General features: G+C 45.4%; 1 protein-coding gene across 1 annotated transcript in view; it reads left to right on the top strand.

Annotated features, from left to right (window-relative positions):
* NFX1 (nuclear transcription factor, X-box binding 1) overlaps nt 1–26,529 on the top strand; it is a 1,622,551-nt gene that overhangs the window by 128,481 nt on the left and 1,467,541 nt on the right. The window contains exon 5 of the mRNA XM_044065583.1: nt 15,309–15,380. Coding sequence (XP_043921518.1) covers nt 15,309–15,380 — 72 coding nt within the window. The remainder of the gene's footprint in view (nt 1–15,308; nt 15,381–26,529) is intronic.

The following is a 26,529-nucleotide window of genomic DNA, read 5'->3' on the forward strand; positions in this document are numbered from 1 at the left end:
GACCTTGTTACTCTAATTAGGGGAAGCCAGCCTTCTCCTTCTAAGAGACCTAGAACTGATTTTCCTTCTAATCAGGATTCTGATATTTCTGTTTCTTCTGTTGACAGGGATTTTCCCTTATCTACCTATGAGGATTCTGATGCAGAGGACTCCATACCCTCTTCCCCTCCAGAAGACCTTTCTTTTGGTGAAACCTTGCACACTCTTAGGGAGCATTTCCGCTGGGAAAGCAAGGATTACTCTGACTCCAAAAAGAGGCTTAGGGAATTGTTATCTTACCTCAACACAAGCTATCCCTCCTGTACTGGACATTGTAGATGATGCCTTCTTTGAATCTAGCCTGGCCCCAGACACTTAACCTCCGGCTCCCAGAAAACCTGATCGGAATTAGAGTACCTGACTCTCACAAGTTCCTCTTTAAGAATCCCACTGATGACCCAGAGACCATTTCACAGGGACCCAAAGGCATTAAGGCTACTACTGCCAGAAACCTTACCCCCTCTGATAAAGATTCCAGGGCCCTGGACAGATTGGGTAAGAAGGTATACACTTCTGCTACTTTGGCCATTAGGGCCGTAAACTGCCAGTTTCATATGTTAAAGTAGCAGCACATTATTGGGCTACTTAAACAGAAAATGATGTTGATTCCAGACTGTGCTGAAAATAAAGAATTACAGGATTTAATGCATTCTGCTGAACAAGTTGGTAAACATACGTTGCAATGTGGTTTTGACTCTCTAGAAGCATCTTGCAGGCCTGCTGTCACTGGGTCTGTTCTTAGAAGGCATGCTTGGCTTAAGGAGCAAAATTTGCCGGATCATGTTAAATCTAAATTACTGGATGCTCCCTTAAACCAGGGCCGCCTGTTTGGCAACAAAGCAGAAGAAGTACTTAAAAGGATGGAGGAAAAAGATAAATCTATGCAAACTGTTAAAGATTGCCTGCAAGTATAGCCGCCCAGATTTAGTAGACATTGGCCTTCTAAGAATTGGTCCTTTCCTGTGTCTTCCTGGCCTTCAGTCCAAACCCAGGAACAGTAGACAACCTAGGCTACAGTCTCAAGGTACTCACAGGCGTAAGCAGTGGGGGCTCCCACTTCCAAAGCAGGAAGTAGTAAGACACCCCCCTATGGTAAACTGTTACAATGACATAACCTTAAACCTTCCAAGCCCTGCTCCAACTGTCTGCCCCTTAGGGGGAAAAATCTCCCTGCATGTAAAAAACTGGGAACTCACTACCCAAGACAAATGGGTTTTAAATATAGTTTCCCAAGGATACAGATTCCACTTCCACTCCTTACCAACCCCAAATGGTTGGCCAGACCTACCCCCAAATTATTGGGCAGAGGCTCAATAGCAGGTTGTCTGTCTTCTAAGTATCAAGGCTAATCAGACTGTCCTAGCAGAGGAATGGTGACAAGGTTTTTACTCAAGACTTTTCCTGGTACCCAAAAAAGACAACTCCTGGCGTCCTATCCTGGACCTGTCTATTCTAAACACATTTTTGGTAATTCCAAAATTCAAAATGCTAACTCTTCATCAGCTGCTTCTTATTGCTAGGCAAAAATGTCTGGTTGGCAACATTGGACTTAAAGGAAGCTTACCTGCACATCGCAATAAGGGAATCTTGCAGAAAATTCCTACGCTTTAAAGCAGGCCACGTGCACTATCAGTTCTCTGTACTGCCCTTTGGCTTATCTACTGCGCCCAGGGTATTCACAAAGTGCCTAGCTCCAGTCATTGCATTCTGCAGGCAAAGAAATGTTCAGATATACCCATACCTGGACAATTGTCTAATTCAGGCAGAAAGCCAGGGCATACTATTAAATCATCTGACATTTGTAAAGAAACTTCTAACCTCACTGGGGTGCAACATAAACGAAAAGAAAAGTCTCACCTAGTACCCTGCCAACAAATTGTATTCTACGGAGCAAGCTTGAACACAACTTCCCAGATGGCCTACCTCATGCCAGAGAAACAAGTTTAACAGCCTACTTCAAACTACTGGCCACAAAGACCCAGCTATCTGCAAGGAAAATACTGCAAGCCCTGGAGTTCATGGCCTCTTGCTTCCTACTAATTCCATATGCAAGACTGCATATGAGGAAACTACAATGGTATCTTAAAAGCCTATGGTGTCAACATTCTCAGGACCTGGAATCAGTGATCCCTATCATTCCTTGTATAAAGACAGAGTTCCTTTGGTGGGCAGAGGCCTGCTACCACAAGAAGGGACTGCCATTCACTCTCCTCCTTGCCACCCAAACCCTAACAGACGCATCAGACTATGAGTGGGGGGCTCACTTGGCAGGGCAGTGCATTCAGGGCAAATACACCTGCATATCCAAAAAGAAATGTTAACTGTACAGAATTCTCTGACAGCCTTCAAAGACCATATTCTTCCAGGACAATTATAGGCAGAGACAGCACTACTGTTATGTGGTACATAAACAAGCAGGGGGGAACCCACTCGTACCCTATCTGCAGACTAGCCATGCCTCTTTGGAACACAGCCTTGAGCTACCAAGTGCACCTACAAGCTCAATACCTGCCAGGCAAACTAAATTCACGGGCAGACAACCTAAGCAAAAATCTCATGGACCCACATGAGTGGAAACTGGAACCAAAGATATTCAACACTTTGAGAAACAAATGGGGGAGCCTAGAGATAGACCTGTTTGCCTCCCCTCAAAACTACGAATTGGACAAATTCTGCACAAGGACTCCCCACAGACAAGCTTGGAATGTAGATACCCTGTCCTTCACCTGGGAAAGCCTCTCAGTTTATGCCTTCCCCCTCTGCCTCTCCTCTTAAAAGTTCTGCTAAAGATCAAACAGGGCAAGCCAAGGGGCAATTCTCATTGCACTAGACTGGCCACGCCAACACTGGTGTACCCCCTCTTGTGCAGTATGTCACTGCTGGAACCATGGCACCTGCCTCGTACCCCTTTCCTGCTGTGTCCCAGCAGAAGGGCCAGATTCTGCACCCTCAGCTTCAAGCCCTGAACCTGCAGCCTGGCTAATTGCCTGAGCTCTCCAATATCCTCCCTCAGTAAGCAAGTGCTGGGTGTCATTCTGGAAGCAAGGCTGCCTAGTGCTAGAAAATCCTATGCTGAAAAGGGGAAAGGATACTGTTCCTGGAGCCAGACTCAAGGGAGGTGGGCACAACAGTGCCCAGCTTACCGCATATTCTTCAGTACTTAACAGAGATTCTCCACAAGGGCCTTTCCTTATGTATTAAAATTCATGCCTCAGCCGTTTCAGCACATTACAATGCTGAGCCCACCCCTCTTCTCTCACCCCCTGCTGAAGCAATTCCTCAGAGGGGCCAAAAATTTAAGACCACCCAGGAGAGCCCCTACTCCAGCCTGGGACCTTAACTTTGTATTGAAAAAGCTCACTGTACCTCCTTTTGAGCCAGCGCCAGCTGAGTTGAAATTCCTTTCTTGGAAACCAGCCTTCCTTCTAGTCATCACATCAGCAAGAAGAGTGTCTGAATTACAGGCCCTCATGGCAGTGGAGCTCTTCATCTTCCATGCAAACAGGGTGTCCCTCAGGACCAATCCTTCCTTTATGTCCAAGGTGGTATCCAGTGTGGCCCTTAATCCGTCCATTCATTTGCCAGCCTTCTTTTCTACTCCACAGAACAAAGGTGAACAAATACTACACTCTTTGGATGTGCACAGACAACTTAGGCTTAGTCGTGTCAAAATAAAATCTGATCAGGAAAACCGAACAGCTGCTAGTTGCCTTTGCTGCAGGGGCAGAGGGGAAGGCCATTTCAAAGCAAACCATTTCTAAGTGGATAGGCCATTGCATTCATTTCTGTTATAAGCACCATGGAAAACCTACCCCACAGGGGATAAGTTCAAATTCCACCAGGGCTGCATCTACTTCAGCCTTTCTCAGAGGTGTTCCTACCAGGGACATCCTAGAAGCTGCTACCTGGAGCTCTGTATATACCTTCACCAAGCATTACCACTTGCCTTTTTTTTTTCTAAATCCAGAGCTGGTTTTCCTACTGCAGTCTTGCAGGGCTTAATAGCTGGTTCTAATGCTCTCTAACTGCCTCCTCCCTTCCTTAGCTTTGGAAATCTACCCAAATGTAATGGCTGCAACCGTGAAACACGAAGAACATAGTACAGTTGTGTCAACTTACCATAAATGTAGATGTTGGAGTGTATTCACTGTTGCAGTTCTGGTTACCCTCCCTTCAGCCCCCTGACATCTTTTGGCTATACCTTTCTTCTTGTTTACTGTATTTCAGCTTTCTGGTGTATTTTTTTTTTTTGGTGGAGGTGTAACCTTGTATATAATTACTTCCCATTATGGGGGGCACCTGGCATTTCGGGCAAGAAAAACTGATGTAATGCCGTTGACTTGCATGCTTTATACCCCTGACTACCTGACATCATGGAAAAAGAGACCGCAACCGACGCAGGACCCAAGACTTTGATAATCAGGCCGGCTGAGGGCTATCTGCAGGCCGATAACCCAAGTGTAATGACTGCAACAGTAAATACATGTGAACATCTGCATTTGTGGTAAGTGTACACAACTGTACTTTCCTGTAGATCAAACAGGCAAAGGCTTTTATTACAGACTATTCCTTGTTCCCAGAAAAGAGGGCACTTGGCACCCCATCCTGGATCTATACATTCTGAACACCTCCCTGGTGGTCCCCAAATTCAAAATGCTAACTTTGCAACATCTACTGCCTATGCTGACAAAAAGTGCCTGGTTAGCGACCCTAGTTCTAAAAGTTGCCTACCTCCATGTCCCCATAAGGGAATCCTGCAGGAAATTCCTGCACTACAGAGCAGGATCACAACACTTTCAGTTCTCTCCTCTACTTTTGGCTTATCTACTGCTCCCAGGGTATTCACCAAATGCTTAGCCCCAGCCATACCATTTTACAGACTGAGAAATATACAGATTTACCCTTATCTGGACGACTGCCTCATTTAGGCAGTGTGCAAAGAAAAGCTGTTCCAGGACTTCCTCTTTGTCCAAACCCTGCTAACTTCCCTAGGGTCTACCATCAACGAGAAGAAGTCAAAGCAAACACCCTCCAGGAGGATCATTTTCTTGGAGCACTGCTGGACACAGCATCCCAAATGGCCTTCCTGTCCCCAGAAAAGCAGAGCTTCCTGCCTCTCTACTTTACCTAGCTGGCTTCCAGAAATCACCTCAAATCAAGGAAGTTCCTACAAGCCTTGGGTTGCATGGCATCTTGCATCCTTCTAATTCGTCTGGCCAGGCTTCACGTGAGAAAACGTCAGTGGTATCTAAAGAACCTTTGGTGTCAGCACTTTTAGCCTCTAGAGACCTCTGTCCCTCTGATCCCTTGTTTAAGGGCCAAGTTTCTCTAGTGGCCAGGGGTCTATGCCAAGAACAAGGGTCTTCCCTTCATCCTCCGCCCTACCGGGCAGACTATCACCACCAACACCTCGGACGTTGCTTGGGGCGCTCACCTAGCAGGCAGGTACACCCATGGTCTTTGGGATGCCCAGCACCTTCCCTTACACATCAACCAGAAGGTCATGATGGCAGTACAAAAGGCTCTGACATCTTTCAAACCCCATATCAGGCCAGGGGTTCTCCTTATCAAAACAGACACCACAGTAATGTGGTACATCAACAGACATGGAGGGACACAATCTTACCCTCTGTGCAGGCTAGCCATGAACCTCTGGCTGACTGCCTCCTCCATGAGATTTACACCTAATAGCCCAGTACCTACCAGGGATCAGCAACAACCTGGCAGACCACTTAAGCAGAAACTTACTGGACCCCCACGAATGGCAGCTCCACAGAAAAATCTTTTTGCAAGTCACTCAGGAGTGGGGAACTATGGAGGTGGATCTCCTTGCTTCGCACCTCAACCACCAGCTAAAAAATTTCTGTACCAGGGAGTATCACCACCTAGTGTGGAAGATGGATGCCTTGACCTTCCCCTGGAACTCCCTCTTTGTGTACACATTCCCTCCTCTGCCTCTTATTCCCAGGGTACTGCTCAAGATAAGGGAGGAGAGACCAAAGGCCATCCTCATTGCTCCAGATTGTCCCAGACAGTATTGGTACCCCTTACTGCACAGCCTGGCATCACAGCCTCCCAGGCAACTTCCCCTGATCTCAGACCTCTTGACTCAGGTGGGGGGGTGGAGTGCTGCACCCAGACTTGCAGACTCTCAAGTTGTCAGCATGGCTAATTCTCTAAAAGCAAATGGGTCCTAGACAGAGGCCAGAAGGTTCAGCATCAGGAAATCTTACACCGGGAAATGGAAGAGGTTCTGCTCCTGGAGCCAGTCCAGAAGGGGGCAGTTCCTCATAACCTTCGTCCCTCTTATCCTGGACTATCTAGTGGAGTTACTCAATAGTGGCCTCTCTTTCTCTTCTATTAAAATCCACACCTTAGCCATTTCAGGTCATTTCGCTACAGACCAGCCCCTGTTCTCGTATCCTTTGATTAAACAATTCCGCAGAGGGGCTTCTAATGTCAGACCTCCCAGAAGGCCACCCACGCCAGCCTGGGATCTGAATTACGTTTTGGAAAAACTAACCTTACCACCCTTTGAACCTGCTGCTTCAGCAGAACTGAAATACTTCTCCTGGAAGACTACTTTCCTACTAACGATCACCTCAGCCAGAAGCATTTCAGAGCTTAAGACAGTGATGGCCATTGAGCCCTTAATCACTTTCCATGCAGACAGGGTCTCCCTGAGGAATAACTCCTCCTTTATGCCCAAAGTGGTATCTAATGAGACTCTCAACCCGGCCTTACATCTACCCACCTTCTTCCCTAACCCTCAAAACAAGGGGGAAATAATTCTGCACTCAAAAGATGTGCATAGACAGCTCAGATACTACCTGGACTGTACTAAACCCTGTCAGCTTTGCCCCAGGGGCAGAGGGGAAGCACATTTCCAAGCAAACCATTTCCAAATGGATATTACACTGTATCCATTTCTGCTACAGATTACATGGGAAACCACCCGCTAAGTCTCTTCGTACCCATTCCAGTAGGGCAGCCTCCACTTCTACAGCATTCCTCAGAGGAGTTCCCACTAGGGACATCTTGGAAGCTGCCACCTGGACCTCTGTCCATATCTTTACAAAACATTACCACCTACCTCTTCTCTAAGGCTAAGGCAGGGTTTGCCTCTGCAGTTCTGCAGGGCATGCTTACCCATGCCTAGTTCTTTAACTAATCCTTCCACCCCTCTCTCTCAGCTTTGGGAATCCTCCCCCAGGTGATGACTGCAACAGTGAAACATGAAGAACATAGTACAGTTGTGTACACTTACCATAAGTGTAAATGTTTGTGCGAATTCACTGTTGCAGTCCTGGTTTCCCTCCCTCCCTTCTTCCCACTTATATCCTCTTTCCTTAGGGAGACATGAGCTTCTTATGGTGGTTTTTAGCTACCAGGACCATTTTACCATATTTCCTTGGGCTTCTGACTGGTTAGGGCAAGAAAAACTGATGTAATGGCGTCGGCTGCCATGCTTTATAGCACTGATGACCTGACATCAGTTAACAAGCGACAGCAGCCGACGCAGAAAAACATGGACTCTGGTATTCGGGCTGGCCGATGCCTACCACAACAGGGATAACCCACAGGTGATGACTGCAACAGTGAATACACTCTAACATCTACATTTATGGTAAGTATACACAACTGTACTTTCCTTGATGTCCCATTAGGTAAATGTTTTTTGTAAATCCCCACCAGTGTTTTTTTAGTAGTCTGGAGGAAATGGTTAAGGTCTTGTATGGTATTAAGTTGTTTCTCCCCACCCTTGTCAAGGTATGATAAGATCTACTCATCGAAACCAAGACATTAGTATCACAGGCAAGGAGAAAGTGCTGATTTTATAAAGAAATGGTGCAGAAGACAGTAAGTAGAAACCTGGGGAGGTCCCAGGGCCATCTTTCAGCATGCAGTGGTAATGACTACAATGAACTTCTCCCTTTCTCCCCCTGCAACCCAGTCAGCAGAATTTCTGAAAGACTGCTACCAAAGTATTTGCAAGTTCTCTAAATCATTGCAGAAGGGTACAGGCTTCAGTGGGCAAGGATGACGTTTAATATTGGGATACCAGCAGTACTGAAACACCAAAAACATCTAATCCAGCCAGTAATCCTAGAATTTTTCTGATGTGGTAGACCCAATCCCGGCACTGGAATAAGAAAACACATTTTTTTCCCCCATGCTCTTCTTGGGCATCATGCAAGAGGGAACCTGGAGACCCATTCTAGGCCTTTCAGTGCTGAACACTTATCTGAAATTCCAAAATGCAGGATGCTAATTCTTTAAATTGTTATCCTTCCTGTTTTCTCAGGTTGTGGTGGTCACCCTTGACTTAAAAGATGCATTTTAACATTCCAGTCCACAGTGACCACAGGTGCTTTTTCAGATTTGAATCAGTGGGTTGGCATAATTGTTTAACTTGTTATCCTGTGGTTTGGCTACCACTCCTAGGGTGCTTACAAAATGCTTGGCTCCAGGAATTGCTTTTTACAGGACCAAGGCCATCCACATTTCCCCTACATGGACTGCCTTGTCCTTAAAGTATCTCCCAATGAGGTAAACAGGGCCCTGTCCCACATCATGAACCTTTTCAAAGAGACTAGGTTTCAAACTCAGCCTCCAGAAAGTCAGTGTCATTTCCTTCCAGAGATTATTTTTTTTCTGAGCTCTCTACCAACCTGCATAGGACTTTCTCTTCCATCAGGTAGGTGAAGACTTGCAAACCTATTTCTTACAGCTAGCAGAGAGAGAGAGAGAGTTAGAGAAAGTTACAGCCAGAAAGTACCTTAGCATAATAGAATACATGTCTTCCTCTAGCCTAATGACTCCATAAGCTATGGAGAAGCTACAGTGGTATCTCAGATCCATCTTGAGCTAGCAATGCCAGTCACTGGATGAACTGATGCCTATTCTACCATGTGTTACCTGGGAACTGGTGGTGGGCCAAGCAGAGCAGCTTGAATGCGGAGATCCACTTCATTTATGAACACCCACCCATTCAGACCTGACCTGCGGGAGCTTTCACATAAGACCTCAGTGTGCTGAGGAAAAAAGAATGCTGTGCAAAAGGAGCGTATTGGTGTAAAAAATTATGGCATGGATTTGAACTTTCAAACATTTTAGTCAAATGCAGACTTAGGGTGTCCTGCAAGTAGTACAGGCAATAGTGATGTGGCATATTAACTTGCAGGGAGAGAACAGAGCTTCCAAGATGGCTGTACATACAGTAACAGGTTGATCACAACTCTCCCATTATGAAAGTTGAGAAGTTGCTATAAAAAAGCCAGTAAAAGTTATCAATTTGGGTAAAGTTCATTTACTGGCTAGTAGCTGTACTTCCTGGATGACAGCAAAGAAGTGTTGAGAACGCAAGTGTCTTCAACCAGAAAAGGAGAAGAAATAGCTTTGCCTGGGAAGAATATTGCAGCTGTCCAGTAAACAAGTTCAGATCAGCTTTAGGTTCATAGGTTCATACTAGGCTATCTGCTCTAGGGCATTTATAAGCATAGCCAGAGTATGTTTGGCTTTTGCCACCCATTTTAAATTAATTTTGCTATGCCCTTTTTCGAGGTTAGTATACTGTGCCTCTGTCTAGCAGTGACACAGAAGTGATACCCGGGGTATACCTACGATCTCCCATCCACTCATCAAGATTCCTCTTGAAGAGAGTCAATGAGGGACTCTGCCTAACCTGGACTGAGATTTTATTCCAGAGTGAAGGGAGCCTCTGGGTTATGAATCTGTCCCTCCAGCATGTCCTATTTATTTCAGAGCTGAGGTTCAAGTCTCACGAGCGCATAGCTCGATGGGATTTGGATTTTTTGAGGTGCAGCATGTCCCTTAATTCCGGGTTGGACATGGCTGTATACGTCGGTCACAGATTGCCTCTGAGCAGGAGGTATGCCACTCAGTAGAGCTGGAGTTTCTTTAACTGGGCAGCATATGGCATCTGTTTGAGCCCTTTGATCCTCTTGGTGAGGTACTTTTGGGGTCTTTCCAGTTGCTGCAGGTGTTTGTAAGGTACATCCCAAAAGGGGCATTGTACTCGATTATGGGCCTGATGAGGGATGAGTAAAGAGGCACGATGACCTCCCCTGATCTAGATGTGAATCCCTTCATGATTAGGTGGGCTATATAAAATGTTTTTCTAACCACTTTGGCCACGTGGTTGTCAAATGAGAGATTGCTATCAACATGGGTCCCCAGGTCCCTAATTACTTCTTCTGTACTTAATGGATTACCACCTGTGTGGTAATTTGTGGGCACTTTGTTTTTGCCAAAGGGGATGACTGTACACTTTTTGGCGTTTAGCTTGAGGCCATGGCTCTGGCACCAGTTGCCTGTTTCTATGAGGCCCTTTTGGAGGATGCTTGTGTCGGCTGGAGAGTCGATTATGGCGCCCAGTTTGCAGTCATCTGCGAACTTGGTCAGGCACAGTCCTTCCGTGTTGGCCTGTACCTCTGGGAAATATATACCGAACAAGAGAGGTCCCAGGACTGAGCCTTGTGGGACGCCACTTGTAACTGGTTTGGAGTCTGACATGACTCCAGCAATTCTAACCATGTGGGTTCTGTCCTTGAGCCAGTTTGCAACCCATCTAGTGACATAGGGGTTTATATTTAAGCTGGTGAGGCTTATCAATAATGCCCGAGTTGGGTATTGTATCGAAGGCTTTTGCGAGGTCCAGGTAGGCTGTGTGGACCACCATCCCTTCATCAATGGCCTTGGTGACTGTTTCAAAGAAGTCGACCAGGTTTAAGAGGCAGGATCTGCCCTTAACAAAGTCGAACTGGGTAGGATCCAGTGTCTGTAGGTCTCCAATATCTTTATTTATGAGGTCCATGATGATCCTTTCCATAGCTTTGCAGACCAAGCTAGTCAAGCTTATGGGGCGATAGTTTCCAGGGTTCGTTGAGGCACCACCTTTGTGGAGAGGGACCACTGTTGCTGTACGCCACTCTTTGGGTACATATCCTGTAGTAAGGCTGAGATTGAACAGTAGTTTTATGTTTGGGTTTAGCTCTTCTTGGAGTTCATGTAGGACGCAGCCCGGGACACCGTCTGGTCCCATTGATGCTGTGTTTTTTGCTTTGGAGGGGGCGGCTCTTACCTGAGCATCTGAGATGTCAGGGGGGCAGCACTCTGCTAGGATAGATATTTGCCCTTTTGGTGGGGAGGGGGGGGGAGAAGTTTGCGCTGAACCAGTCAGCTAGGATGTTGGCAATGTTTGTGGGTTTGGTGTATTTTTTGTCATTTTGGACTAATTCTAAGCATATCTGTGAATTCCCACCCAGGTTCCTAACATAACTAAAGAAAGCCTTGTGATTATCCTTAGTGTCCTGTGCAATTTTTCTCTCGAAGCTGGCCTTAGATGATTTTATGAGTGCCCGTAGTTTTTTGTTAATACTGATCAGAGATGCCTTCCCTTTTTGGGATTTTGCTCTATCATGTAGTAGCTTCCTCCTTCTATTGTATAGTTTGTTTATGGCTGGGGTCCACCATACAGGACGTCTGCCTTTGGAGGATTGGGTCTTGGTTTTATTTGGGATTGCATGATCCATGCATTCCTGAAGGTGTTCATAGAATGCATTTATAAAGTATTCTGTGGTCTGGGCCGTATTTTCCACAGGCCCGGGGGCTTTGAAGGATTCCACCTCGGTTTTGAGTGTGAAATTTGGTTTAGAGAAGTTTTTCACTGTGGTTTTCTGGGCAGGGGGTGGGGTTGGGATGTGAATATCCAGTTGGATTAGTTTATGGTCTGATCTTACCAGTGAGGGATACACTTCTGGTCTGGAGCATAGAGTCCCCATGTTGATGATGATCAGGTCCAGTATGTTTTCCCCTCTTTTGGGAGTGGTAACAAGTTGTTCCATAGCATTTGAGTTTATGAATTCTAGGAACTTTTTGGCTATAGTGTTGGAGCTAGAGTAATGCTCCCAGTCTATGTTTGGGTAGTTGAAGTCGCCCAGTATAATGGTGTTTGCAGAGACCATCCTATTTTCCAGTGTTCTCAGGAAGGCCGAGTGGGGTTCCTGGGTTTGGGAGGGTGGTCTGTAGCAGGCTATAAACTGGAAGGCAGTTTTACCCACTGTTAGTTGCACATGGATAGTCTCTGATGCTTCGTGCTGTGCCACCAACCTGGAGGTGTGGGTATCTTTGACGAATATTGATACTCCCCCTCCTTTTGTAGTTCGGTCCAAGTTTTGGAGCCGAAAAGCATGGTATGAGGTATAACCTGGTAGTGCTGGGGTGCTCTCTGGAGCCCTGAACCAGGTTTCTGTTACTGCACAGATATCGATGTTCTCCATGCTAAGGAGAGTTTTGAGTGCGTGCATCTTGAGGTTTAGACTTCTGGCATTGAGTAGCATTACTCTTAGTTTCTTATCCCTTGTGATACCTATGTAGGTGGGGTTTGTCTTTTGAGCCTTGCCTAAAAAAGGCACTATGGGGGTAGCAAGAGCCTTTGCCAATATCCGAAAGCCCAGGGGTGACAGGTGCAAGCTGTCCTTAGCGAAGCATCGTGGCTTGTTGAGCATATCATCCCAGGCTGACAGGCATTGTATCACCTTTGAATGAGACAAATACTTAAGCCAGTTGTTGAAATTGATCATCTTGTCTTCATATTGTGGCATCATTCTTGGTGAGGGTAAGATGTTACTCAAGGTCAGGGTCATACCGGCCTGGGCTACGTACTCAGAGAGCTCCTCTGTTTCTTTTCATGTAGTCCAGGGAGGTACGTCTCAGGTCATTCACACCAGCATGGACAATGACTGAGTCATATTTGTACTTGCCTTGGAGTGACCTGAGTGCTTGTGCTATGTGGCAGATCCTAGCGCCTGACAGGCTGCTCACCGTGACCTTCTCCTTGTTCAGCCTGGTGAGCGGGACGTCAATGTGCCTGACGATAGTCACTTATTACAAGTGTATCAGGTGTGTTGTTTAGCCTTAAGGGCTGTGACTGTTCGGCACACTGGCTTTGTGAGATGTGTTGCACGTGTTTTGATTTGGGGTAGCGGTTGCTTGGGTGTCTGCTTTGGAGGTCTCTGCTGCTTAGGCAGATCTTTATTTAGAGCCTCCGAGTATGTTTTTGTGTGATTGGCTTTGGTTTGCTGTCATGGTAGGTCTATGTGAGACTGGAATTGTAGTGAGTGTGGTTTCCTTCTCCTCCTGACTGGTTATGCCATTACTGAGTTGAGAGAGCTTAGCCTCCAGTTTGGCTATATGGTTGCATCTCTCACATGTGTTGGAATTTGTTGGGAGGAGGAGAGGGTTGTCTGTGTACATGAGGCAGTTGTAACATTGCCTCAAGATTCCCAGATTCACCAGCTGGACTGGAGAGGAGATTGACAACTGACCTTTGGACATGCTAGAATAGTATTGGGAATCCCTTTATAATTGAAAACAAGGGCCAATGGGGAACAAGGTGTACTCAAGGGGAGTTTGTGAGGGTGTAGTGCTTTTAATTTTTTAGTGCTGACTTATATAATTGCTTAGTGAGCAAGTGCTTGGTGCAATGTGTTACAGGTAACTTAAATGCAAAAACGACAAACAGTAACTTTCAAGTGAAACAAGGAAATAAGTACAGTAAGCAATGCAGATATCACTAGGGATCCACAGAAGCGCTGAAAAGCCGCCTTTTAGGTGGAATTAGCGTTCCAGGGAAATAACAAGCAAAGAAACAGCAAGCATACAAACAAAGCTAGATTCAGCAGGCCTGGATCTAGTCTATGCTACAGCAAACAAGGTGTACCAATTTCAGTAAGAAGCAGTTCAGATATGCATGCACTATACGCCTTTAAGCAGAAATTCCCAGCTCAGAAGGCCAGAGTCCAGCCTCTCCTCCCACAAGAGTGCAGACCACGAACCCTCTCAATGTAAAATAACTGGCCTGAAAGCCCAAGTGCTTAAACCAGAATTAATACACTTTTAGAATAACAGACACTGAGCCCTCAATCATCAGTTCTCTACTTAGAAGGATGTAAGCTACCTGTTCTGCCACTACAGTGCAGACCACAAACCCTCTTAATGTAAAACAACTGGTCTGAAGCCCAAGTGTTTAAACTAAAAGGCTTAGAATGAGTTACACCAAGCAGTAATAAATACAATTGAGTACTTTTAAGATGACGCAAAAGCAAAATAAAGTAGGAAGAAACACAAATACATTAAAAGCAGATGAAAAAAAATTTTTTTTTTCAGAAAAGTAGCAAAAGCAGTAGTAAAAACAATTCTCATGCAGTGCAAGCTGGCACACCTGAGTATGTAGCAATATTAGTCCACACACAGTTTGAAAAAAATGTAATTAAATTAAAAAGGACTAAAAGCAAGTGCAGAAAGGGTTTATTAGGTAGAATGAGGTAAAGAGATGGGACTGGGGGAGTGTCCTAGATGAAATCTACAGTGGGGTGGGCACTGCAAAAGCCACCAAATTTAAACTACAACCAAGAACAGGGAGGAGGGGGTGGGGAAAACCAGTTTCAACACAGATGTGAGGAATGTGCAAATTATAAAGCCAAAAAATGTATACTGATCTCTATATATTTGCAGAGCAGTAAGACAACAGATATCAAAGCAACAATTTAGCTCTATAATACAGAAAAATATACTCAGCTCTATATATTTGCAGGTAGTCTTGTAAGGCTGTCTCTCGCAGGTGTCTTTCAGTAATCTAGAGGTGAGAGTAAATCAGATTCACTCAGCGATGTTTAAAGTAATTGAGACTGGATGAATATATAAAGCCAGATTACAAAAGGCTAGGAAAAATAAAAGGTTTAAGTAGCTGTCCAGATGAGGTGATAAACCACCAGAAACTAGAGGCTGAAATGGAGAGACCAGCAGAATGTGAGGATTCTCAAGAAAAGCCTTTGAACCGTCCACACATGGAAGCAAAATGGATAGAAAGAGAGTGACATGTTCTTATTTGTGTACATTCTGCATCTGTTTTTTTTTTGCCTTAACTCTTCTGTTTCTGGGGAAAGAAAGCCCTGAGGTACTTGACACCCTCATGTACCTGCCTAGTCTTTCATTGGTAGCCCGGTTGGATGTGCGACTGTCTGTCTTTAGCAGGATGTTCCAATTTGTTAGTAATATTGCAACAGTGATCGGTCAGACATCTAATGTTATAGTTGTTTCTTACTCAACTGTACTTTAATAGTGCATTTTAGATTATCTTGTCTATTTTCAAAAGCACTGAAGTTTTTTGGATATCAGAATTGAGATGTAGAATGCTAATGTGCTGGAATTGATTTAAGATTACTGATTATTTTATCTTTTTCTAGATTGTGTCACCCTGGACCTTGTCCACCTTGTCCAGCATTTGTAACAAAAGCCTGCGAGTGTGGAAAGACAAGGTAAAATGTTTTCATTTAATAGTGTTACATTCCTTTATAACATCTTTTAAAAATTGATGGGAATGTTTTCCTTTTCCTAGACTTTGTTTTCATTACTCTGCTTTCAGAGATGCATCAGAATTTAATTTGGACAGACCTAGTAGAAGAAAGTTTTTAAAGGAACTGTGTTGATATGCAATCCTTTCTGCACAATGCTGCAAGACTGGATGGCTCATTTTCCTTAACTGAGTTGAGGTTTGACAGAATGTGTCAATATCAGCAAACACTTTTTGGTTAGTTTCTGGATCCGTTTTGCTGCTGTTCCTCAAATTGACTGTTGCTGTAGTTGTCCCTTTGGTTTTGAAGCTGACCCCCTTTGCTTTTTGATTTTTTCTGGTGCTGCTGATGTTCATCGTGTTACCCTGCTGCAGTCATCACACTTGGGTTATCCTGCCGTCAGGCGGTCCCGCAGTCAGCCCGAATTCCAAAGTCTTGGTCCGGCGTCAGTTGCTGTCGCTTCTTCCCTGACGTCAGAGCGTCAGGGGTATATAAGAGGCATCCGATGCCATTTTCTCCAGTCTTTCTTGCCGCGAGGTGCCCGAAGCAGAAGTAGTTTGCAAGTGCCTGTCGGCCGACACCTGAGATTTTCGATTTGAATTTCAGACCGAAGTCTTCAGTAAAGCTAAGTACCCCGTTGGGGAACATTTTCTTGCCTCAGTCCGATGTCAGAAAAAGTTAACAATTGCATTTCTTGTGGGAAGCAAATATCTCATAAGGACTTCCATTCCTATTGTATTCCTTGCCTAGGCCCAGACCACGACGTCACAGGTTGTCGGTTTTGCGCTAGGTTTAATAAACGCACTATCAAACGCCGTTTTGACTTCGCACGGCATTACTTTGGTAGGAAATTCAATTATATCATGCCGTCGGAGCAGCAGACGACCTCAATTCATAAAAAACGCAAGGATAAGGACAGGCAGCCTAGGAGTAAGCCAGACCCCGAGGCCTCAGCTGGGCCTGTCGCCGGTTCTCCGGTTTTCAGTGAGGCGCCTACGCAGCCCCTGACGACCGCAAAGCTGGAACCCCAGACAGCTGCCGACTCCCAAGCGGAGTCTTACTAGGCCCACGCAGCCATCTACCGAAACCGGAGCAGATTTAGACACCGGTGCTGAGGAAACACCTTCGGTTGCAGAAGGTGTCTTCAGACCGACTACACTTACCATTAAATCTTATGCTAAGCTTAAAACTCCTTTAAAACCTAAGAAAACTGTTAATCAGTGTACAGGTCAAGGCCCCATGCCTAAGAAACAGATGCTTAAGATGGCTTAAGATTTAATTACCCTTATCAGGGGTTCCCATCCCCCTCCTGATAAAAGACCAAGACAAGAGGAGGATTATGCATCCTCTGACCAGGTTTCTCTCTCCTCAGATTCTTCTGAGGAACAGGATTACACTTTTCCACCTTATGAGGATTCTGATGCTGAAGACACTATTCCCTCAGCATCTTCCCCTGAAAACTACTCCTTTGGGGAAACATTACATACCATGAGGGAACATTTCCACTGGAAAGGCTAAGATTACTCAGATCCTAAGAAAAGGCTCCGAGAGTTCCTTCTATTACCCCAGCACAGACCTCTTGGTATTCCTCCTGTCTTAGATATTGTGGATGATGTCTACTTGGAGTCTAGTTTAAATCCAGACTCTACCTCCTGCTCCAGCCAAACCAGACAGATACTACCGAGTACCTGACTCTCACAAATTCCTTTATAAAAGCCCTGTAGCTGACCCAGAAACCATATCCCAGGGTCCTAAGGGAGCAAAGGCTTCTATGGCTAAAAATCCTCTGCCCTCTGAAAGAGATCCCAGAGCTCTAGATAGATGAGGAAAGAAAATATACACCTCTGCAACTTTGGCTATGAGAGCATTAAATTGCCAGTTTCACATGTTGAAGTATCAACAATTCCTGATGTCTCAGTTAAAACAAAAAATGAGCACACACTCAGAACAGCCTGAATTCAAGAAAATGCAGGATCTGTTGCATGCAGCTGAACAGGTGGGCAAGCATACTTTACAATGCGGATTTGATTCACTGGAAGCTTCCTGTAGAGCAGCTGTTACTGGCTCAGTCATTCGTAGACATGCTCCTCCCTGACCATGTTAAAGCAAAATTATTAGATGCACCTTTACAACAGGATGTATTATTTGGTGTCAAAGCAGAAGAGGTTTTAAAGAAAAAATGGAGCATAAATCTAAATCTATGCAAACGGTCAAGGATTTCTTGCAGGTACAACCCCCTCGCTTCAGCAGAAATTGGCCAACAAAAAATTGGTCCTTTCCAGCTTCAGACAGATCACAGAGGGGCAAATACAGACGCCCAAGGGGCAGAGGTCAGTCACAGGGCCCTTACAAACCTCGCCAATGGGGTTTTGCTACCCAGAAAGGAGAAGACAGGCCCCAAGTTAGCAGAAGGTAGACACAATGACTCTATCCTCAAACTACCAAGCAAATCTCTCCTGGCTACACCCTTGGGAGGAAAACTAGCATTTTTTGCAGACAACTGGCACATCATCACAAAAGACAAATGGGTTCTAAACATAGTCTCTCAAGGATACAGATTCCACTTTCATACCTTACCAAGGATCAAAGGAATGCCAAACCTGCCACCAAATCAATGGGCAGAGGCACAAAAACAAATTACAGCTCTCATGAACGTGAGAGCCATTCAACAGGTACCTACACAGGAGCAGGGACAAGGATTTTACTCAAGACTCTTCCTAGTTCCAAGAAAGGACAAAGCATGGAGACCCATTCTGGATCTTTCAATTTTGAACACCTATCTGCAAGTACCAAAATTCAAGATGCTAACTCTACAGCAGCTTCTTCCCATGCTGAGCAAGAAGGCTTGGCTAGTCACTTTGGACCTCAAGGAGGCATGCCCCTATTAGACAAAATTGCAGAAGATACCTCCGCTTCATTGCAGGTTCAACGCATTATCAATTCTCTGCACTGCCCTTTGGCTTATTTACTGCGCCCAGGGTCTTCACAAAATGCCTGGCACCAATAATTGCATACTGCAGACAAAGAGGAATTCAAATGTACCCATACCTGGACGACTGTCTTATTCAAGCAGAAAGCAAGGACATTCTTTTACAGCATCTGGCATTTGTCAAACACCTTCTAAGTTGCCTAGGGTACACAGTAAACGAAAAGAAATCAATACTAGTGCCCTCACAAAACATAACATTCCTGGGTGCCAGCTTGAATACAACGGCCCAGGTGGCTTATCTCACGCCAGACAAACCACGACATCTGTTTCAATATTTCAAAATAATGGCAACAAAGACCCAACTCCCTGCAAGAAAAATTCTGCAGGCCTTGGGATTCATGGCATCTTGCATTCTACTAATGCCATTTGCAAAACTGCATATGAGGAAATTACAATGGTACCTGAAAAGTGTATGGACTCAGCACAGCCACAGCTTGGAAACAGTGAGTCCACTCGTTCTCTGCCTACAACAGGAGTTTCTATGGTGGGCACAGGCATGTCACCTCAACAAGGGTCAGCCTTTCACCTTACCCACAGCCAGGCAAACTATGACAACTGATGCATCGGACTATGCCTGGGGAGCACACATGGCAGGACAGTGCATTCAGGGCAAATGGACTACAGATCAGAGACACCTGCATATCAACCAAAAAGAAATGCTAGCAGTGCAGAATGCCCTAACAGCTTTCAAGGACCTTCTACACCCAGGATAACTACTAATGAGGACAGACAACACCACAGTTATGTGGTACATAAACAAGCAAGAGGGCACACATTCCTACCCTCTATGCAGGCAAGCAATGACCTTGTGGAACACTGCACTGTCGGTTCAATTACAAGCACAATTCCTGCCAGGAAAGAAAAACACATTGGCAGACGACCTAAGCAGAAACATCATGGATCCACACGAATGGAAACTAGATCCACAAGTATTTGCAATAGCAGCTCAAAAATGGGGGACGCCCAGACATAGATCTGTTTGCAAGCCCCCACAACCACCAACTTCAAAGATTTTGCACAAGGACCTTCCATCCACTAGCTTGGAAAGTGGACGCTCTCTCATTCAGTTGGAAAACATTAACAGTGTATGCCTTCCCTCCACTGCCTGTTCTAGCAAAGGTACTGCTGAAAGTCAGATTAGAGAGGCCACAAATGATTCTCGTTGCACCAGACTGGCCACGCCAACATTGGTATCCAATTTTAAGGACCATGGCCCAGGGCCCACCATGGATTTTGCCACAAATTCCTCACCTGCTCACCCAGCGAGACAATCTGATTCTACACAGCCAGCTCAAGATTTTAAACCTGGCTGCATGGCAAATTACCTAAACAGCCAGCCAACACCTTTATCCAAAGCTGTTATAGATGTCGTTCTGGAGGCCCAGCACCAGGAAAACCTATTCAGACAAATGGAAAAGATTTTGCTCCTGGAACCAGGCTAAAGGCCTAAATCCCCTGGAGCCAAACATTCCTCAGATTCCACAATATTTAACTGAGATGTTACACAAAGGACTTTCCTTTTCATCTATTAAGATCCACGCCTCAGCAATTTCAGCTCATTATAGCATGGATCCTCCTTTATTTTCACATCCACTCCTAAGACAGTACCTCAGAGGGGCCAAGAACTTAAGACTGCCAAGGAGAGCTCCAACACCTACTTGGGATCTCAACTTTGTCCTGGAAAAGCTTACACTGCCCTTTGAACCAGCTTTTTCAGCTGATTTAAAATTTCTTTCATGGAAAACTGCCCTACTACTAGCAATAACCTCAGCTAGAGGAGTCTCAGAGCTACAGGCACTAATGGCAGTGGAACCTTTCCTCATTTTTCATCAAGACAGAGTTTCTCTACGAACTAATCCTTCCTTTATGCCAAAGGTGGTATCCAGTGTGGCCCTAAACCAAACCATTCACTTGCCCACATTCTTCCCAAATCCCCAGAACATAGGAGAAAAACTCCTGCACTCTTTGGACATTCACAGGCAATTACGTTACTACTTGGATAAAACTAAGGCTTTCAGAAAAACTGACCAGCTCTTTGTAGCCTATGCTACAGGATCACAAGGAAAAGCTATCTCAAAACAGACCATTTCTAAATGGATAGGACATTGCATACGTTTCTGCTACACACATCATGGGAAACCAGTACCTGCTAACATTAGGTTCCACTCCACCAGGGCTACAGCTACATCAGCAGCCTTTCTCAGGGGAGTGCCAAACAAGGATATTCTGGAAGCTGCTACTTGGAGTTCAGTGCACACCTTCACCAAACACTATCACTTACCTCTTTACTCTAAGTCTAGAGCTGGTTTTGCAACTGCAGTTTTGCAGGGCCTACTAGCCTCTTCTAACCCTGTTTGACTCCTCCTCCCCTCCTTAGCTTTGGGATTCAACCCAAGTATGATGACTGCAGCAGGGTAACACGATGAACATAGTACAGTTTTGTACCAACCATAAATGTAGATGTTAGAGTGTTCACCCTGCTGCAGTCCAGGATGTCCTTCAAGGATGCATCTGCAGTCCTTACAAATGGGTTGTCCTGTCGTCAGGCAGCCCTTCGGTCGGCCGGATTCCAAAGTCTGGGTCTGGCCTCTGCTGGTGTCGCACTTCACCCGACGTCATAGCGGCAGTTCTTCGGGTATAAAGGCATCAGCCGACGCCATTTTCCTCAGTCTTTCTTGCCGCGTGGCGCCCGAAGCAGAAGCTGTTCGCAAGTGCCGGTCAGTCAGAACCAGAGATTACTACTACAAGTACCGAAGACTTCTAAAAAGCTAAGTACCCCGTTGGGGACTCTTTCTTGCCTCAGCCGATGTCAGAAAAAGTGAATAACTGTTTAAATTGTGGGAAACAAATACCTCATAAAGATTTCCACTCTTACTGCTTACCTTGCTTAGGCCCAGACCACGACGTAGCAGCTTGTCTAGCCTGTGCTTCTTTCAACCGACGAACGCTTAGACGTCGGTCTGAATTTGCTGAAGAGTTTTTCGGCTCCGCTTTTGCTTACATTATGCCGTCGGATACTCCGACTATGCAAATTTCTAAAAAAACGCAAGGAAAAGGACCGACACTCGCGGTCCGCGGTTTTGGCCGAAACCGCGGTTAAGCCAACCGCGAGTGTCTCTGTTTCGGCTGAAACAGAGTCCACGGTTCTTCCTTCGGCTGAAAGCTTGCCACTTACCGAGGCCTCATCCAGCTTGGCTGAATCTGCTACTGAAATCCCACCTGTTCCTGCAGGTTCACAGGATTTATCAGATACTATCCCTTTGGATATTTCTACCCCTGCACGTGGAGCTGCTAGGCCTCCTGCATCCATGTCGATTAAGGCCTTTGCCAGGGCTAAAGCAGCAAAAACTACCAAAACTGTGCCTGCTAAGACCCCCTCTCACAGGCCCAGTTCTAGTTCACAAATGCTTAGTCTAGCAGAGGATCTCATTTCTTTGATCCGGGGATCCCAACCACATCCAGACAGGGCCTCTCACCCACCTCCAGAGAAGAGGACTAGAGTAGAGCCCCCTGAGCCAATTTCTTCAGATGGCTGCTCTCATGAATCAGATAATTCAGACCCTCCAGAGGCCCCTTTTTCTCCTTATGAGGACTCTGATGCAGAAGAGTCCATTCCTTCTGCCTCTCCGCCTGAGGAATTTTCTTTTGGGGAAACCTTGCATGCTATGAGGGAACAATTTCAATGGCAGGGCCAGGATTTTTCAGACTCTAGGAAAAGGCTTAGAACCTTTTTGCATTTGCCACAGCATAGGCCTTTAGCCATTCCTCCAGTACTTACTGTTGTGGATGATGCTTTTAATGATGCTTGTACTGCTCCTGATTCTCTTCCTCCGGCCCCTGCTAAGCCCGATAGGTACTACAGGGTTTCGGACACACATTATCATTTGTATAAGGCCCCTTTTGCAGATCCCGAAACTATCTCCCAGGGACCCAAGGCTGTAGCAGCTACCTCTACCAAAACCCTCCCTCTGAAAGGGAATCTAGGGCCTTAGAGATGGGGTAAAAAAGTTTACACTTCTGCTACTCTTTCAGCTAGGGCCTTGAACTGTCAATTCCACATGATTCAGTATCAGGAATTTATGTTAGACCAGTTAACTAAAAAACTGTCCTCTGATGAACCATTAGACAAAAAATCTGTACAGGAAATGGTACATAACATTCAGCAGGTCAGTAATCATTCCTTAAAATGCAGCTATGATGCACTGGAGGCTTCCTTTAGATCAGCCATGACTGGCACAGTGATCAGAAGACATGCATGGTTAAAAGAACAGTCCTTACCAGACCATGTTAAATCAAAGCTCCTAGATGCTCCCATGGATAAGCTCAATTTGTTTGGCTCCCCTGCACAGCAGGTGCTGAAGAAGGTGGAAGAGAAAGCAAAATCTTTCCAGACAGTCAAGGATTTCTTGCAGGTCCAGCCTCCAAGGTTTAGCAGGAACTGGCCTTCCAAGAATTGGTCCTTTCCAGACACCTCCAGAGCTCAGAGGCGCAGGAATAGACGCTCAAGAGGCAGGGGTCAATCCAGAGGTGCCTACAGGGGACGTCAGTGGCAGGCTAACAACCAGCGAGGTACAGCCACAGATCCAGCCACCACCACCACTTCCACAGGACAATCACAGTGACTTGGCTCTGGCACCGCCTACCAGGGAACACCTAGAGGCACCCTTAGGCGTAAAGCTAGCCTTATTTTCAGTAAACTGGCATTATATCACAGGAGACAAATGGATTTTACAGACAATAGACCAAGGTTACAGGTTTCACTTCCATACTCTACCAAGGAAGAGAGGAATGCCAAACCTACCTCCAAATCAGAAGACAGAAGCTCTACAACAAATAACTCACTTACTAAGGATGAGAGCTGTAGAAAGGGTACCATCTATGGAACAAGGGCAAGGATTTTACTCCAGACTTTTCCTGGTACCAAGAAAAGAAAACCAATGGAGACCTATTCTCGACCTGTCCACTTTAAACACATACCTCATTGTTCCAAAATTCAAAATGCTGACCCTACAGCAGCTTCTTCCCATGCTGGGCAAGGAGTCTTGGCTGGTAACTCTAGATCTCAAGGAGGCATACCTGCACGTCCCCATACGACCAAATTGCAGAAGATACCTCAGATTTCTTGCAGGATCAGAGCATTATCAATTCTCAGCATTGCCCTTTGGCTTATCTACTGCGCCCAGAGTATTCACGAAATGCCTGGCATCAGTAATTGCTCATTGCAGGCTTCAGGGAATTCAAATTTACCCTTACCTGGACGACTGCCTGTTACAAGCGGACAACAAAATCAAATTAACAAAAGATTTGCAAAGGGTCATTCATCTACTACAAGCCCTGGGATGCACAGTCAATATAAAAAAGTCAAGGCTGATACCATCCCAAAGGATAACCTTCTTGGGTGCAGATCTGGACACATCAAAACAAATGGCATTCCTGACGGTAGAAAAACAGGAGCAACTCCCTTTCTACTTCATGGCATTAACAAAGCAGAACCAGCTAACAGCAAGAAAAGTCCTGCAAGCTCTCGGTTACATGGCATCCTGCATAATATTGATTCCACATGCCAGGCTACATATGAGAAAGTTACAGTGGTACCTAAGGAATTTATGGTCTCAGCACAAGCACAGCCTAGAAACCCAAATTCCAATAATTCCATGCCTGAAGCAAGAATTCCAATGGTGGGCTCAGGCCTGTCAAACAAACAAGGGACTGCCCTTCCACAGCACTCAACCAAGCCAGACCATTACAACAGACGCTTCAGACCTCGGTTGGGGGGCACACATGCTGGACAAGTGCATACAAGGCTTATGGACTCAAGACAAGCTGCACCTACACATAAATCAAAAGGAAATGCTGGCAGTAAAACTGGCAATTCAGGCATTCAGACCATTTCTTCGACAGGGTCAACTGCTGATAAGGACGGACAACACCACAGTTATGTGGTACATCAACAAACAGGGAGGCACACATTCATACCCTCTATGCCAGATGGCAATGGACCTCTGGAATGTGGCACTGAGCTTCAACATTCAGTTACAAGCAATTTTTGTGCCAGGAAAAGAAAATATACTAGCAGACATCCTAAGCAGAACTGCCACAGATGCCCACGAATGGATGCTGCATCCGGACATCTTCAAAACCATTACAAGGAAATGGGGACTACCAGAAATAGACTTATTTGCATCCCCACACAATTACCAACTGAAAAAATTCTGCACAAGGACGTACCACCCACTTGCTTGGAAAGTGGACTCCCTATCTTACAGTTGGAAAAACCTGACCGCATATGCATTCCCACCTCTTCCTTTGATGCACAAGGTGCTATTGAAGATCAAAGAAGACCGTCCAAGGATCATCCTGATAGCTCCAGACTGGCCAAGGCAACATTGGTACCCATTACTGAGGAGTATGTCTCGGGAACAAATATGGCCTCTGCCCCTAGTTCCCTTGCTGTTAACACAGAACAACTTCAAAACCCTGCATCCAAACCTGAAAACACTGCAGCTGGCTGCCTGGAACATTGCATAAGACCAAATAACCCAGATTTATCTCAAAGGGTTAAAGACATTATCTTGGAGGCTCGCAGACCCTCAACAAGAAAAAAATTATTCAGCAAAATGGAAAATATATCTCATTTGGAGTACAGCAAAAGGAGAGAATGTGTCACTGGTAAACATAGCTAACATCCTGGAATACTTGGCAGAGCTCTTCCACAACGGCCTGTCCTATTCTTCCATTAAGATTCATGCATCAGCCATTTCAGCAGAATACAACTTGGATCCTCCAGTCTTCTCACATCCTCTGCTCAGGCAGTTTCTGAGAGGAATTAAAAATGTAAAACCACCTAGGAAGCCACCATTGCCAGCATGGGACTTGAACTTTGTGCTAGAAAAATTGACACTACCTCCTTTCGAACCAGCAGCAACAGCAGAATTACAATACTTATCATGGAAAACTGCTTTCCTGCTTGCAATCACTTCAGCAAGAAGGGTATCTGAGCTACAGGCATTAATGGCAGTTACAGCCCTTCCTGATCTTCCATCAAGATAGTGTCCATGAGAACTAATCCTACTTTTATGCCAAAGGTGGTCTCCAGGGTATCTTTAAATCAAGCTATCCACCTACCTACATTCTTCCCCAACCCACAGAACAGGGGAGAAAGACTGTTGCATACCTTGGATGTACATAGACAATTACGTTACTACCTGGACAGGACCAAGAGCAACAGAAAAACTGACCAGCTACTGGTAGCATATGCAACAGGAATGGAAGGAAAAGCAATTTCAAAACAGACAATCTCTAAGTGGATAGGAAATTGCATTAGATTTTGTTACTCCTACCATGGGAAGAAAACTCCAGAAAACATCAGGCCTCACTCTACAAGGGCTACAGCCACTACCACAGCTTTTTTACGAGGAGTGGCTATCAAAGACATTTTAGAGGCTGCTACTTGGAGCTCCGTGCATACATTTGCCAAGCATTATAATTTACCTTTATACTCCAGATCCCGAGCAGGTTTTGCCACTGCTGTTTTGCAAGGGATCTTAACTACACCATAATCTTATTTCTCCTCCTCCCCCAGTTTGGCTATGGTATTCTACCCATTTGTAAGGACTGCAGATGCATCCTTGAAGGACATAGTACAGTTTTGTACCTACCATAAATGTAGATGTCCGATAGGCATGCATCTGCAGTCAGGATTACCCACCCTCCTTCCCTCTGTGGTACTCCTAGGGTATTTGCTCATCTTGTAGCTAGCTGGGGGAATCTATTATGGTGTATTTGTTTGTATATATGTACATACATGCTTATTTTTTGTTTGCTCTCTAATATTTGGAACCATTTGCATTTATCCAAATTTAGCCTTCCTAGAGGGCACCTGGCATCTGGGGCAAGAAACACTGAGGAAAATGGCGTCGGCTGATGCCTTTATACCCGAAGAACTGCCGCTATGACGTCGGGTGAAGTGCGACACCAGCCGAGGCCAGACCCTGACTTTGGAATCCGGCCGACCGAAGGGCTGCCTGACGACAGGACAACCCATTTGTAAGGACTGCAGATGCATGCCTATCGGACATCTACATTTATGGTAGGTACAAAACTGTACTTTACCCTCCCTCCATC

The sequence above is a fragment of the Protopterus annectens genome, chromosome 3.part0, assembly GCF_019279795.1.
Source record: "Protopterus annectens isolate FY-2018-M chromosome 3.part0, PAN1.0, whole genome shotgun sequence".
Lineage (NCBI taxonomy): Eukaryota > Metazoa > Chordata > Ceratodontiformes > Protopteridae > Protopterus > Protopterus annectens.